At 45.4% G+C, this 16,609-nt stretch overlaps 1 protein-coding gene across 4 annotated transcripts in view; it reads left to right on the top strand.

The window, feature by feature from the left end:
* Positions 1-16,609, top strand: part of SLC5A7 (solute carrier family 5 member 7) — a 79,534-nt gene that overhangs the window by 48,783 nt on the left and 14,142 nt on the right. For all 4 annotated transcript variants that reach the window (XM_063953816.1, XM_063953815.1, XM_063953818.1 and 1 more), the window contains one exon: positions 3,805-3,953. In XM_063953816.1, coding sequence (XP_063809886.1) covers positions 3,805-3,953 — 149 coding nt within the window. The remainder of the gene's footprint in view (positions 1-3,804; positions 3,954-16,609) is intronic.

Raw genomic sequence — 16,609 nt, 5'->3', positions numbered from 1 at the left:
CAGCACCACTGGACTTCTACAGCAGCACCACTGGACTGGTCTTATATGGCAGTACCCCTGGACTTATACGGAAGCACCACTAGACTGGACTTATATAGCAGTACCCCTGGACTTATACGGCAGCACCACTGGACTGTACTTATATGGCAGTAACCCTGGACTTATATGGCATCACCACTGAACTTATATGGTGCACCACTGGACTGGACTTATACGGCAGCACCACTGGATTTATATGGCAGCACCACTGGATTTATATAGCAGCACCACTGGACTGGTCTTATATAACAGTACCCCTGGACTTATACGGCAGAACCGCTGGACTTATACGCCAGTACCCCAGGACTTATACGGCAGTACCCCAGGACTTATACGGCAGTACTGCTGGACTTATACGGCAGCACCACTGGACTGTACTTATACGGCAGTACCCCTGGACTTATACAGCAGTACCCCTGGACTTAAACGGCAGCCCCACTGGACTGGACTTTACGGCAGTACCCCTGGACTTATACGGCAGTACCCCATGACTTATAAGGCAGCACCACTGGACTGGACTTTTACGGCAGTACCCCTGGACTTATACGGCACCACCACTGGACTTATACGGGAGCACCACTGGACTGGATTTATACAGCAGTACCCCTGGACTTATACGGCAGTACACCTGGACTTATACGGAAGCACCTCTGGACTTACACAGCAGCACCACTGGACTGGACTTATACGGCAGCACCACTGGACTGGACTTATACAGCAGCACCAAAGGACTTATACGGCAGCACCACTGGACTGGTCTTATATGACATTACACCTGGACTTATACGGCAGTACCACTGGACTTATACGACAGCACCACTGGACTGGACTTATATGGCAGTACCCCTGGACTTATTCGGCAGCACCACTGGACTGGACTTATATGGCAGTACCGCTGGACTTATATGGCAGCATCACTGGACTTATACGGCAGTACCCCTGGACTAAACAGCAGTACCCCTGGACTTATACGGCAGCATCACTGGACTTATACGGTGCACCACTAGACTGGATTTATACAACAGCACCACTGGACTGGATTTATATGGCAGCACCACTGGACTTATACAGCAGCACCACTGGACTGGTCTTATATGGCAGTACCCCATGACTTATACGGCAGCACCACTGGACTGGACTTATATGGCAGTACCCCTGGACTTATACGGCAGCACCACTGGACTGGACTTATATGGCAGTACCGCTGGACTTATATGGCAGCACCACTGGACTGGACTTATACGGCAGTACCCCTGGACTTATACAGCAGTACCCCTGGACTTATACGGCAGCATCACTGGACTTATACAGTGCACCACTGGACTGGACTTATACAACAGCACCACTGGACTGGACTTATACAGCATCACCACTGGACTGGTCTTATATGGCAGTACCCCTGGACTTATACGGCAGCACCACTGGACTGGACTTATATGGCAGTAACCCTGGACTTATACGGCACCATCACTGAACTTATATGGTGCACCACTGGACTGGACTTATACGGCAGCACCACTGGATTTATACGGCAGCACCACTGGATTTATACGGCAGCACCACTGGACTGGTCTTATATGACAGTACCCCTGGACTTTTACGGCAGAACCGCTGGACTTTTACGGCAGTACCCCAGGACTTATATGGCAGTACCCCAGGACTTATACGGCAGTACCGCTGGACTTATATGGCAGCACCACTGGACTGGACTTATATGGCAGTACCCCTGGAGTGGACTTATACGGCAGCACCACTGGACTTATGGCAGCACAGGACACCACCACTGGACTGATGCAGCACAAGACAGCACCACTGCACTGGACTTATACGGCATCACCACTGAACTTATGGCAGCACAGGACACCACCACTGGACTGATGCAGCACAAGACAGCACCACTGGACTTGACTTATAGAGCAGCACTGGACTTACGACAGCACAGGACACCACCACTGTGACTGGACTCATGCAGCACAAGACACCACCACTGGACTGATGCAGCACAAGACAGCACTGGAATGACACAAAAGAGCAGGTCGCCACCCCACGCGCCACACCACTTTCCCGCACAGACACTGAGGAGACATGTCCTCTCACTACACTCTCCAGGACTGGAGTGAAAATGGCGGCAACACACGGCTCCTTATATGGAATACAAAACCCGGGAGAATCCGACAGTGAGATGATGACGTTTTGCCTCGTTCTGGTTTCCGAGTCAGGCGGGGAAACCCCGAGCCAGACTCGGATGCGGACTCGGAGCATGAAGTTCGTGGGGGTTCAGGGAACCAAACCCGCTCATTCCTAGTATGAACTAGTATTAACACTTCATAGTACTGTACTTGTGTTTAGCATTATTTACATAGCTAATGATTGCTGTAAAGGCCCCCATCCACTAGGGAGTGTTATCTCAGCAATGAGTTGGATCCATTTTTCCTGCAATCTGACCGGGAGCTTCCCGGGAGCCCTGCGATTGCGATATGCTACTTGAGTTTATTTTTTACATATGATTCATCTCATGCGATCTAACATTATTACACCTATTTCTGTTCAATTTAGATAAATATTATGGTCAGCCTGTGTGATCTGCGACTACAATGCAAGGCACATGGGAACACGCCTCGCATCACAATCGCACGAAAAGGACATGCAATGTGACACTTTTCATAAAGTCCTTCTCAGCAATTCATCTCAATTGCATAAAAAGAGCCCATATCGCACTAGTGGATGGGGGCCTTTAGAGATGACTCTCCCCATTGCAATTCACAATATTTAGCTAATAGCTCTATTTTCAGCAAACAATGTAACAATATTTATATATTAATAGCAGAAGGACGACTTTTATGAGTGACAGATTTCTATGATGCTGTTGATTTCTATAAAAGCTATTGGTCCATAGATTTGCAGAAAATATTGGCAATGTAATTCGTTGTTTTGTTTTGGAGTTATGTGGAAAAACGACCACCTGTCATTTACAAGGCATCACCATTGTGCTCTGAAAAATGTGACAGTTGGGAAACTTTTCTTGTGCACCTAGAGGGTGACCTGGAACATGTGACCTGCTGTTGTTCTGGAAACTGTGACAGTTATTTGCAGCCACCCACTAAGCAGGGGGGATTTAAAAAAAAAAAATACTCCTAAGGGGGTGCAAAGGGGTAAAACGTTCCACCCAGCAAACTTTGCCCCGGTTTAAACCGAGCACATCAACGAGTTATTATGAGGATTTTTATTATTATGTAATTTTAAGAAGCAGCTTACTATATGTCTGTAGTTTCCAATTACTCTGTTAAATGTAGAGATACATCGCAACTATGTACAGGATTGTGTTAGAGGAAATTAAAGTTGGCAAGAAGTTAAAATATGCAATGAATATGATATATGAATAAAAATGTTATCATTAATTCATTGTTTGTACAGGCTTATAGTTTTATTTTCAAATGTCTAAATTCTAAAGCAATAAAAAAATACTTTATGGGATCTGGCCACTGATGCCTAAGAACAGTGCCTGGGCAGTATGTATGAAGTAATGATTAGCATTACTGCCTAACAGCACTTAGATAATGGGTTCAGTTCCCACCACGGCCCCTCCAGGTACTCCGCTTTCCTCACACAATCCAAAAATATACAGTAAGGTTAATTGGCAGACTAGATGGGCCAAGTGTTTTTTTCTGCCATCAAATTCTATGTTTCTATGTTTCTATGTACAGTGATGATATATGGTGTTCATCAATCAGATATTAATTTATTTGCATTGTATTTTTTCATAAGGTGCTACCATAAGTGTTATAGTGGACATTGACATCAACATATCAGTGGTAGTGTCTGCATTGATTGCCACTTTCTACACTCTTGTTGGTGGACTGTACTCTGTAGCCTATACTGATGTTGTTCAACTTTTCTGCATCTTTGCGGGATTGGTGAGTAAAAATACTTATTGTTTTGCAACAAAAATGAAACTTTATTTTATGGTGTTTTCATAGTTTCTTGTGTGACAAGTGCTTTAATAGACGTCTAATTCTATGTCACTGTATTTTATAGTTGATGCAATTTATTACTCTTCTTTACATATAATAGAGTCTTTGTGGAAACATTACACATCATCAGTGTCAAACTGGGGCAAGAGACCATAGAGAAATGCAATGATCAGAGCCCGCTTAAGGGTGTGGTCTATCACTTGAGGGGGTGTGGCCAGAAAACAGATGGGCATGAGTAAACAACTACCCTGGCAACCCCCCTAGTGATTATTCTTTCCTTCTGCACAGTGCAAGAGACATGGGTATTATTTTAGCCAGTGCAAAGCGCTGTACAACAATTTAACCATCCACATAAACTATAACGCATAAACGTTTAACAAACATTTCTTGCTCCAACCAGTCTCTAACATTAAATGAATAGCATTCACATTTACTATATAAACACACACCCCTACCTCCAACATAGCCGCATATTAATTTATTATTAGCTTATAAACCACCACTTTAAAAAGATAGTCCCTTCACCCCAACTTAAATGAATAGACTCTACCACTCCCCCTCCCTAAATTACATTTAGTAGCTCCCCACCAGCAAATAAACTTATTACACTGTTACTGTTAAATGACTAACCTCATACACCAATAAATGAATAGTCTATACACCAAAGTGGGGCATTTCGAGAGGGGGAATGTTGGCTAGAAGGGTGCTGTAAAACTGTAAATTTCCCAGTTACCCTGGTGGCCAGTCCAACACTGCATGTAATTAAGAAAGATATGGTTTTGTAGGTAACAGTTGTGTATTTTCTCTGTTTAAAACTACTGTAAATCATAGGCGTGCGCAAGGGGGGTGCCTGGTGTGCACAGGCACCCTCTAATGTTTGGCACCCCAATCTCACATGCCTGATGCAGCGATTGCCGAGCAGGCTGATTACTGTCCCCTCTGCGCTGCACCCTGTCAGGACTGAATTACTGACCGGACGCCTGGATTAATCAAGGGTGCCACTGCCACCGGCTTTCAGTTTTCCGGCTCCACTTCCATGTACAAAAACAGCGTGCTGTGACGTGATGATGTCATGCTGCTCGCACGCCCACCCGTCACACGCCCACCTCTCTCCTTCTATGCTATGCCAACGCCAGCCACTGATGAGGAGCAGCATGCAGCCAGCATTCCTCTTAGGAACACAAATTCAATACTGGCAGGCGGTCGGCAGCAGCATTGACACGTCACTCGTTTTTCCAGCAGTAATAGTCTGCGACTGTCAGTGACAGTGAGTGACTGACTTGTAAGTAAGCTGCTGCAGCTTGCAGGGGAAAGAGAGGGGGAGCCAGACCAGGCTGAGGAGGAGCACTGTTATTGCAGTAAGTGCCATCAGGGGTGTTTGTTTGGTGCACACCACAACATCTGACAATGTATCTGCATTATTAGGATCGGTACAAGGGTGGATATTTATATTGTGTTGACCGTCAATAGATGGTGCTAGACATACCCAAAAGGCGGTGCTAGACACACCATTCCGATGGTGCACCCCCTAATAAAATGTGCTGTGCACGCCTATGCTGTAAATACATATTTATCATGCATGAAAAACATATATGAGATTATCTCAAGTTGAATATTGGTTTGTGTTCTAGTTAACAGATCCCACGTGTAATTTTAAACTAGATAAAAAAATGTGACTTTTGCATACACGCAAAAAGGCTTCTACACAGTTACAATTTCAGTTGAGCATATCTGAAGATGCATCCATTTTTAAGTCTAGCATATAGATATGTTGGCACATAAATATGTCTGCCATCATCATCATCATCAGCTCAGGAACTTGCACCAGACCTATGAGACATGCATCCTAAGGTGTAGCTTAAAGAAATGAGTCAGAATCAGTTTCATCTCCACACTCTTATTGTACTAAACTTAGAAGACCCCTAACCCACCTCTTCAAACACAGGTGGATGCCCTTGCAGATATAAAGGAGTGTGGTCTGCATATTTTGTGGTGCTTTAACCACTTGCCTGGCATGGTCGCATCAAATGTGACCATACCTGCAAGTGCTTTATCTGACCTGGTCACACAGGATGCGACCAGTCAGATAAACAGTGTTAGCAGCAGCAGGTAAGGGAAACTTTGCTGCTGCTGTCAGAGGGGTCCCTCTGCCTTCCAGCCCCCAGTGTTTCCGTGCTGCCGATCATTGCTGATCAGTCAGCATGGCAGGATCCCCCAGCAGTTGCAGACAATAGCAGGCGCTGGGAAGTGTAAATCATCACCCCCCTGTATACCTGGCAGCTGTCCGGGCACTAAAAACTAAAGTCGCGATGGTATGAATGTTCAATTTCAAAAAAAATCATCAGTTAAGTGGGTAAAAAGTCTTTGTGGAGTTGGTTACATAGTAACATAGTAACATAGTTAATGAGGTTGAAAAGAGTCAAAAAGCCCATCGGGTTCAACCTATATTCTGTATTAAGCAGTGCATATTATAATGCACCAGCCGAAATAATGGTTTCATTCCTATTGTTATGATTCCAGTACTCCTGACCGGAGGAGATCTCATGGCAATGGTCAGAGTACTGGAAGGGAATGCTGGTTATGGGAGCGGGAATAGAAAATAGCCCCTGGCGCCCTAACTCCGTTGTCTCGCCCGTGCTGTCAGAAATCCCCTGCGAGACTATGATTGCTTGAGCCCATGGCAGCCGCGTTTGAAGGGCGGATTAAGTCTGCCCAACTCCGATGCCCCCTCAGGTCTTAATGGGAGACAAAGGGAAATCCGAGACAGGGTGATAACAAGGGGCCCTCTGACTAAACAACCAGGCCAGGGGCTACAAGCTAACTGACAAAACCTAAAGTATGTGCGGAAACCCGCCAGGGAAAAGGACAACCAAAATCCACTTGTCCAATACTCCTACCCGGCACCGCCGGATACCAGAGTGGACCTGTGGAAGCGGAACCCTCCGCAAAATGCACCAAAACATAAATAATAAATAATAAAGCGGACAAGCCGCAACACACGGCAAGGCCGTGACTCACGAACACCACTGGATGTTATAAGGTGATTAGTCAGGACTCCAGGAATTAGATGACAAACTTCCGAGTTCAGAGCTTCCAATACTGGAATGACCGGATACAGCAAGACTGGAACAGACTCTCAGCAAACAAAGACAGCATGCAGGAAGCTATTACCGGCGTCTGTGAGAAGCCCTGGGAGTGTATTTAACAAGGAGTCCTCCAATCAGCTGCCAAAAGGCTGATTAGAATAAATGCCGTGCAGCTGCCTTGCTGCCCGGCCAGAGAGCAGGAGAAAACATTAACCCTTAAAGCCTAGCAACGGGGAACACGGTCCGCCAGTGGCGTCCCCATTGCTAGGGTCCGTGCGGCTCAGCGCGCCCGGCGTCCAGCGTTGCCAGGGAGCCGGCGGCTGTTCGCGTACGGCGTCCCTGGTTGCTAGGCGCCGGGCCGCACCGACGAGCGGAGCCTGGCGCCTAACAGTACCCCCCCCTTGAGGAGGGGTCAAGGAACCCCTAAAGCCAGGCTTCCAAGGAAACTCCCGAAAAAATGCCCTCTTGAGCCTTGGGGCATGAAGATCCTTATCCAGGACCCAGGACCTTTCCTCTGGACCATAACCTCTCCAGTGAACCAGAAAATAGAGCCGGCCCCTGGACAACTTGGAATCGAGAACCTTCTCCACCAGGAACTCCTGTTGCCCCTGTACATCCACTGGAGATCTTCCCTGAGAGATCTTCCGAGGAAATTTATTGGAAGAAATGTAAGGCTTCAACAGGGAGCAATGAAACGTATTACCAATCCGAAGAGATTTTGGTAAACGTAACCGGAAAGCAACTGGGTTAACTTTTTTAATGATATGAAATGGTCCAATAAATTTGGGTCCCAACCTAGCTGAAGATTGTCGAAGTCTAATGTTACGAGTCGACAACCATACCCTATCTCCCACCTTAAAACTGCAAGGACGTCGGAGCCGGTCAGAAAAAATTTTCTCTCGAAAGGCCGCTTTTCTGAGAGCAAGGTGCACTTTTTTCCAAATGGCTCTGAGATGGGAGGTTAATGTTAGCGAGGAAACTGAGGAATGTTGAAAAAAAGAATTAGCTCTGGGGTGAAACCCAAAAACTGAAAAGAATGGAGACACGTTGGTGGAGGAATGACAAGAATTATTGTAAGCAAACTCCGCCAATGGAAGAAACTCGGACCAATCATTCTGGAGTTTAGCTGAATACAAACGCAAATACTGTTTCAATGATTGGTTAACTCGCTCGGTTTGCCCGTTGGACTGTGGGTGGTAACCAGATGTTAATGATAATCTCATCTTTAATGAAGCACAGAAACACTTCCAGAATTGTGCAATGAATTGTGGACCCCGATAAGAAACAATATCAGTGGGCAACCCATGAAGTCTGAAAACATGGCGGAGAAACAACACTGCCAATCCTTGGGCAGATGGCAGTCGGGGAAGGGCAATGAAATGAGCCATCTTGCTAAAACGGTCTACTACCACCCAAATGACTCTGCACCCAGCTGAAAGGGGAAGGTCCACCACAAAATCCATGGAAATATGAGACCATGGCCTGAGAGGGACATTCAAGGGCATAAGTTGCCCGATAGGCAAGGAACGGGGAACCTTATGCTGTGCACAAACCTGACATGAAGAAACAAACTCCTTAACGTCTTTAGAAAGACCAGGCCACCATACTGAGCGGGAGACTAACTCCAATGTCTTAGAGATCCCCGGATGCCCGGAAACTTTGTTATCATGGAACTCAGTCAAAACAGTTGCTCTCAAGAACTCAGGGACATAAAGACGACCAGCAGGAGTATTTCCAGGAGCTTGGTGTTGAAGCTGTTTTAACTGGGTAAATAAATCTTGTGTGAGGCCTGCCCAAATGACTGAAGATGGAAGTATGGGAGTAACAGGACTGTTATCATGAACCGGAAGAAAACTGCGTGACAGAGCATCTGCCTTGGTATTCTTGGAACCTGGCCTGAAAGTTATAATAAATTTGAAACGAGTAAAGAACAAAGCCCAACGAGCCTGCCGGGCATTCAGCCGCTTAGCTGATTCGATGTATTGCAGATTCTTATGGTCAGTCAATACTGAAATGGTATGTGTTGCTCCCTCAAGCCAATGCCTCCACTCCTCGAAAGCCCATTTAATAGCCAGTAACTCCCGGTTACCAACATCGTAGTTGGATTCAGCGGATGAGAATTTCCTGGACATAAAGGCACAAGGATGTAGTTCCAGAGTGTCCGGATCCTTCTGAGATAGGATAGCCCCCACTCCAACCTCCGAGGCATCAACCTCAACAATGAAGGGCAATTCTGGGTTGGGATGTCTGAGGACTGGAGCTGAGACAAAAGCTTGTTTCAAGGCCTGAAAGGATAACTCGGCTTCATGTGACCAGTTGGTAGGATCCGCTCCCTTCTTAGTCAGTGCAACAATGGGAGCAACCAGGTCGGAAAAAGAATGAATAAATTTTCTATAATAATTCGCAAACCCTAAAAAGCGCTGAATTGCTTTTAAGTTGGTGGGTTGCGCCCAGCTAAGGATGGCTTGGAGCTTCTTAGGTTCCATGCAGAATCCCCGAGGGGAAATAATGTACCCTAAAAAGGATACCTCCGTGACATGAAACTCGCACTTCTCCAGCTTGGCATATAGATGATTTTCACGTAATTTTTGAAGAACCTGACGCACCTGGGTAACATGTTGTTCAATTGATTCAGAATAGATCAGGATGTCGTCTAAGTAAACGACCACGAATCTTCCTAGAAAATCACGGAGCACATCGTTAATGAGATCCTGGAATACTGCCGGAGCGTTAGACAAGCCGAACGGCATCACCAGATACTCGTAGTGACCCGACTGAGTACTGAAAGCCGTCTTCCACTCATCTCCCGACCTGATTCGGATGAGGTTATACGCTCCCCTCAGGTCAATTTTAGAAAAAATCACAGCCGAACGCAGCTGATCAAAGAGGACAGAAATCAGCGGCAGAGGGTAAGTATTTTTAACTGAGATCTTATTCAGGGCTCTAAAGTCAATGCAAGGTCTGAGTGATCCGTCTTTTTTCTCCACAAAGAAGAAGCCTGCACTTAAAGGGGATTTAGATGGCCTGATAAATCCTTTCCCTAGGCTCTCCTTAACATACTCATTCATGGCCGCAGTTTCTGGCCCGGATAATGCATATAACCTTCCCTTTGGCAATGTGGCACCAGGAATTAGCTCAATAGCACAATCATAAGGCCGATGGGGAGGCAGAATGTCTGCATTGCCCTTGGAAAACACATCAACAAAGTCCTGGTATTCCACGGGAATGAGTTCGGGAATGGCAGCAGCTATTCTGACGGGAAACGTAATACATTCCTTATTACAGATGGTACCCCATTGTGAAATCTCCCCCGACTGCCAATCAATGGTGGGATTATGAAAGGCCAGCCAAGGGTGACCCAGAACCACTGGAACTGCTGGGCAATGGGTAAGGAAAAACTCGATTTTTTCGGAATGAAGAGCTCCTACCGTAAGTAGTACAGGGGGTGTACAGAGGGAAATAACCCCATTGGACAAGGGACTCCCATCTAAACCATGCATGGTGATACACCTACCCAAGGCTAACTGAGGAATACCTAAGGCCTTGGCCCACGTTAAGTCCATAAAGTTCCCTGCAGCTCCACTGTCAACAAAAGCCGACACCGAGGAACAGAGGCTGCCAAAGGAAACTTTAGCTGGGACTAAAAGGGAGTTCTTCGAGGAGATAAGCTGCAGACCAAAGTGAACCCCCTCACAATTCACTTGGTCGAGGCGTTTTCCTGACTTGATCGGACAATTACGGGCAAAATGTCCCTTACCCCCACAGTACAAACAAAGACCAGAGTTTTGCCTTCTGGCTCTTTCTTCTGGAGACAGCCGGGAGAGACCCATCTGCATGGGCTTCTCTACGTCCTCAGGAATGGAAAATACACATGGAGTAGACCTGACAGGTGCTCCTTTTTCAGCCCTCCGCTCTCTGAGACGACGATCAATCTTAATAGAAAGCTCCATGAGTTTATCGAGAGTCTCAGGAGTGGGATACTGAAGGAGACTGTCTTTTATAGACTCTGATAAGCCGAGGCGAAACTGACTGCGCAGGGCTGGGTCATTCCAGCCACAGTCGTTCGACCAACGGCGAAACTCTGTACAAAAAACTTCTGCAGGATTTCTACCCTGTCTGAGAGTGCGTAACTGACTCTCAGCGGATGCCTCTCTATCAGGGTCATCATACAAAAGCCCTAAAGACCCAAAAAAGGCGTCTACTGATGACAACGCCGGATCCTCTACTTTTAAACCGAATGCCCAGGTCTGAGGATCTCGCTGGAGCAAAGAAATAATAATTCCGACCCGCTGAGATTCAGTACCTGAGGAGATCGGTCTTAAACGAAAATAAAGTTTACAGGATTCTTTAAAATTGAAAAACTCCTTCCTATCACCAGAAAAACGGTCAGGCAAGTGCATTTTTGGTTCAGGGACTACCCTCGGGGAAGTTCGTAAAAGATCTTCCTGCGACTTCACCCGAAGGGAAAGATCCTGAAACATCTGAGTAAGTTCTTGAATCTGGCTGACTAGGAGCTGACCAGGATTTGGCCCTAAACCTGTGGGTTTCATGAGGCCGATAACTCTTACAAAACTGAATAAGGAAAAAATTAAACCCAGTTTAATTTTAGGTTTTGGTATGGCCGGTAATAATGTTATGATTCCAGTACTCCTGACCGGAGGAGATCTCATGGCAATGGTCAGAGTACTGGAAGGGAATGCTGGTTATGGGAGCGGGAATAGAAAATAGCCCCTGGCGCCCTAACTCCGTTGTCTCGCCTGTGCTGTCAGAAATCCCCTGCGAGACTATGGTTGCTTGAGCCCATGGCAGCCGCGTTTGAAGGGCGGATTAAGTCTGCCCAACTCCGATGCCCCCTCAGGTCTTAATGGGAGACAAAGGGAAATCCGAGACAGGGTGATAACAAGGGGCCCTCTGACTAAACAACCAGGCCAGGGGCTACAAGCTAACTGACAAAACCTAAAGTATGTGCGGAAACCCGCCAGGGAAAAGGACAACCAAAATCCACTTGTCCAATACTCCTACCCGGCACCGCCGGATACCAGAGTGGACCTGTGGAAGCGGAACCCTCCGCAAAATGCACCAAAACATAAATAATAAATAATAAAGCGGACAAGCCGCAACACACGGCAAGGCCGTGACTCACGAACACCACTGGATGTTATAAGGTGATTAGTCAGGACTCCAGGAATTAGATGACAAACTTCCGAGTTCAGAGCTTCCAATACTGGAATGACCGGATACAGCAAGACTGGAACAGACTCTCAGCAAACAAAGACAGCATGCAGGAAGCTATTACCGGCGTCTGTGAGAAGCCCTGGGAGTGTATTTAACAAGGAGTCCTCCAATCAGCTGCCAAAAGGCTGATTAGAATAAATGCCGTGCAGCTGCCTTGCTGCCCGGCCAGAGAGCAGGAGAAAACATTAACCCTTAAAGCCTAGCAACGGGGAACACGGTCCGCCAGTGGCGTCCCCGTTGCTAGGGTCCGTGCGGCTCAGCGCGCCCGGCGTCCAGCGTTGCCAGGGAGCCGGCGGCTGTTCGCGTACGGCGTCCCTGGTTGCTAGGCGCCGGGCCGCACCGACGAGCGGACCCCGGCGCCTAACACCTATTGACAACTATATGTCGTATCACACCCATATACTTAATGTCAATATATTAAATGCTATAGCCTTGGATACTTTTCTCAGCTAGAAAACTGTCCAATCCATTTTTAAATGCATTTACAGAATCCGCCATTATTATCTTCTCTGGCAGGGAGTTCCAAATCCTTATTGCCCTTACGGTGAAGAACCCCTTCCTACGGTTTGTACAGAATTTTCTCTCCTCCAGCCTCAGCGAGTGCCCACGTGTCCTATACAGACTTCTATTAATAAACAAATCCCCTAACTCTTTGTATTGACCCTTTACATATTTGAAGATATTGATAATGTCTCCTCTTAGTCTCCTCTTTTCAAGGGAATACATATTTAACCGAGTAAGCCTTTCCTCATACTCCAATGTCTCTGACCCTTTTATCAGCTTAGTGGCTCGCCTTTGCACTCTTTCGAGTTCCCCGATATCTTTTTTTATAATCTGCGCCCAATGTGCCCAAAATTGAACACAATATTCCAAGTGCGAATGTACCAATGATTTGTACGGTGGCAGGATTACATCCTCGCCCCTTGTCTCAATACCCCTTTTTATGCATGCGAGCACATTACTTGCCTTCTTTGCTGCATTTTGACATTGTTGACTGTTTTTAAGCCTATTTATGAGCACCCCCAAATCTTTTCCACTACTGCTACCCCTATATTTTCCCCATTAAGTGTGTAGGATGCAAGTTTGTTTTTAATCCCAAAGTGCATAACTTTGCATTTTTCAATATTGAACCTCATTCCCCATTTAGACGCCCAGGTTTCAAGTTTAAGTAAGTCATTCTGTAGAGACTCCACATCGCTTTCTGAATTAATAACCTTACACAGTTTGGTATCATCTGCAAAGATTGACACTGTGCTTCCCAGACCTATTCCTACAGTAGATCATTAATAAATATATTGAACAGTAGCGGGCCAAGTACGGACCCTTGTGGTATTCCGCTGACTACTTGTGCCCAGCTGGAGAACGTCCCATTGACCACTAGTCTTTGTACTCTGTTCTCCAGCCAATTACCTATCCATGTACAAAAAGTATATCCTATGCCAAGTTCCCTTAATTTGATGATCAGTCTCCTCTGAGGCACTGTATTGAAGGCTTTTGCAAAATCTAAAAAGACAACATCCACTGCTTTGCCTTGGTCAAGATTATCGCTCACTTCCTTGTAGAAGCTAATTAAGTTAGTTTGACATGATCTGTCCCTTACAAACCCGTGCTGACTCTTGCTAAGAATCTTATTAACCTGCAGATAATCCTGTATGCTATCCCTCAAAATTCCTTCCAATATTTTACCCACTATAGAGGTTATACTAACTGGTCTATAGTTCCCAGGATGATTTTTAGATCCCTTTTTAAATAAGGGCACTACTTCCGCTATACGCCAATCCCTCGGTACCATACCAGATCTAATTGAACTACAGAAAATCAAGCATAAGGGTTTTGCTAGCTGTGCCCTAAGCTCCATAATAACCCTTGGGTGAAAACCATCTGGGTCCGGTGATTTATTAATCTTTATGTTGCTTAGCCCCTCCAGGACTACTTCCTCACTTAAACAAGCATCTAGCCAAGAGTCATTACCTTCACTGTCGTTATGCACTACTATCACCTTCTGATCCTCCCTAGTGAATATGGATGAAAAATACTTGTTCAGTATATCCGCTTTTATTTTGTTATCATTTATCAAGGCTCCCAGTTCATCCTTTAATGGGCCTACGTTCTCATTTTTTAACCTTTTACTGTTTATGTACTTGTAAAACTTTTTAGGATTGGCTTTACTCTCTATAGCGATTTGCTTTTTATTTACAATTTTAGCTGCTATTATTACCTTTTTGCACCTTTTAATGCATTCCTTGTAATACTGGAATGCCTCCTTCCCTTCAACTGATTTAAATGCTTTGAAAGCACGCCTCTTATTAGCCATTTCCTTTTTGACCTCCTTATTAAGCCACGTTGGTTTGTTTTTAGTACTCCTGCGTTTATTGCCCATGGGAATGAATTTGTGAATATTGCTATCAATTAACCATTTTAAAGCATCCCACATTTCCGAAGTGTCCTTACCCTGAAATAAAACTTCCCAGTTAATGTCGTTTAGTGCCTGTCTCAGCATATTGAAGTTAGCTTTTCTAAAGTTAAATGTTTTAGTTGTTCCCTTATAGCTATGTTTCTTGAAAGTGATGTCGAATGTGATCATATAGTGGTCACTGTTTCCCAAGGTCTCCCCAACTGTAATGTCTGATATAATGTCTACATTATTGGTAATAACTAGGTCCAGGATATTATTACCTGTGGTTGGGTCCTGGACTAATCCTTTAATGTGTTTAGAAACCTGCTGCTCCTAGCTTTTACACACGAATCGTTATTCCAATTTATATCAGGATAATTGAAGTCTCCTATCACTACAATGTCCCCCATTCCCGCAGCTTTTTCAATTTGCTGTAAGTGATATTCCTCGTCATGTACGCTAATATCCGGTTGTTTATAGCATGTGCCAATGACCAGGTTTTTTTGCTTCCGTGCCCCCACTTGTGATTACAACCCATAGCGATTTCACGTTATCTCCCATCCCCTTGTAAAAAAACATCTATTATGTTTCGTTTTAGGGATGGTTTTACATAGAGACATACCCCTCCTCCTCTTTTGGTAGCCCTATCCCTCCTGAAAAGTGAATATCCCTCCAAATTTGCAACCCAGTTGTGGGAGTCATCCCACCATGTTTCCGTAATACCTATAATATCATATTGATTTTTTGATACAAGTCATTCCAATTCCCCCATTTTACCAGATAGGCTTCTTGCATTCGCAAGCATACATTTTAGCTTAATATTTCCCTTGCCCATTTGTTTTAATGATATGTAATCCTTATTTACAAGTGCCTTTCTAGAATTACTCCTATTGGCTGTTATTCTCTTCCCTCCCTTAGCATCCCCATCCTACTTAATACAGCTTTTTTTTACTACTGTCCCCATTTGACCTATTAGGCCTTTCTAAACCCCCCGCCCTGATGAAGGTATTCCCCCCCTAATGCTATGGACATCTTTTTCTATATTTCGTACTGTTGAACCATAATCGTCATAAGTTAATAATTTAGGGATACCATGGGCAATACCTTTGTCGGTAATTCCTGCGTCAATACCCCTGCAATTACCCTTGCTGGCTGAACTTTCCCTCCCTGCTTCGCCACCCCCATTTTGTTCACTACCCCCATCCTTACTGCTCTCACTGTTTGACCCGCAGCTTCTAGCTAAACCCTCCCCCCAGGCTCCTAGTTTAGAATCTCCACCAACCCTCTAACCATCGCAGCCCCCTCCTCATTCAGGTGCAATCCATCACGACAGAAAAAGATGGTACCTGACTGAGAAGTCCGCCCAGGGTTCCAAGAACACAAACCCCTCCTTCCTACACCAGTCTTTAAGCCACACATTTACCTCCCTAACCTCCCTCTGTCTCCATGGACTAGCATGTGGCACTGGTAATGTTTAGGAGAATATTACACTAGCTATACTTGCCTTAAGTTTCTTGCCTAATTCCCTATAGTCTTTCTTAAGGACATCCAGTGTTCTCTATTCCAGGCCACACAAGGAACTGTTATTGGCTATTGCCGAAAACATCCATTCACCATCAAACCCAATCTCTGGCATCTTTGAGCTGTTTCAAAATTCATCAATTTTGTGGAACAGAAATGACCATAGTTATGTCAATGCTACAAGGAATTTACCTGAAAATGTCATAATAATCCTGCTACAAAAACTAAACTTCTGCTTCTGCACTGCTCTGCAAAACTATGCAGCCTGGTGCCCCCCATTCCATTCTTTGATAGGAATGCCTTCACTGCACCCATCTCCTAAGCTCTGTACACACTGGGCGACTTCCCCTAATGAGTGATTA

The sequence above is a fragment of the Pseudophryne corroboree genome, chromosome 2 (genome assembly GCF_028390025.1).
Source record: "Pseudophryne corroboree isolate aPseCor3 chromosome 2, aPseCor3.hap2, whole genome shotgun sequence".
NCBI lineage: Eukaryota > Metazoa > Chordata > Amphibia > Anura > Myobatrachidae > Pseudophryne > Pseudophryne corroboree.
This window is presented reverse-complemented; position numbering and strand designations above follow the sequence as displayed.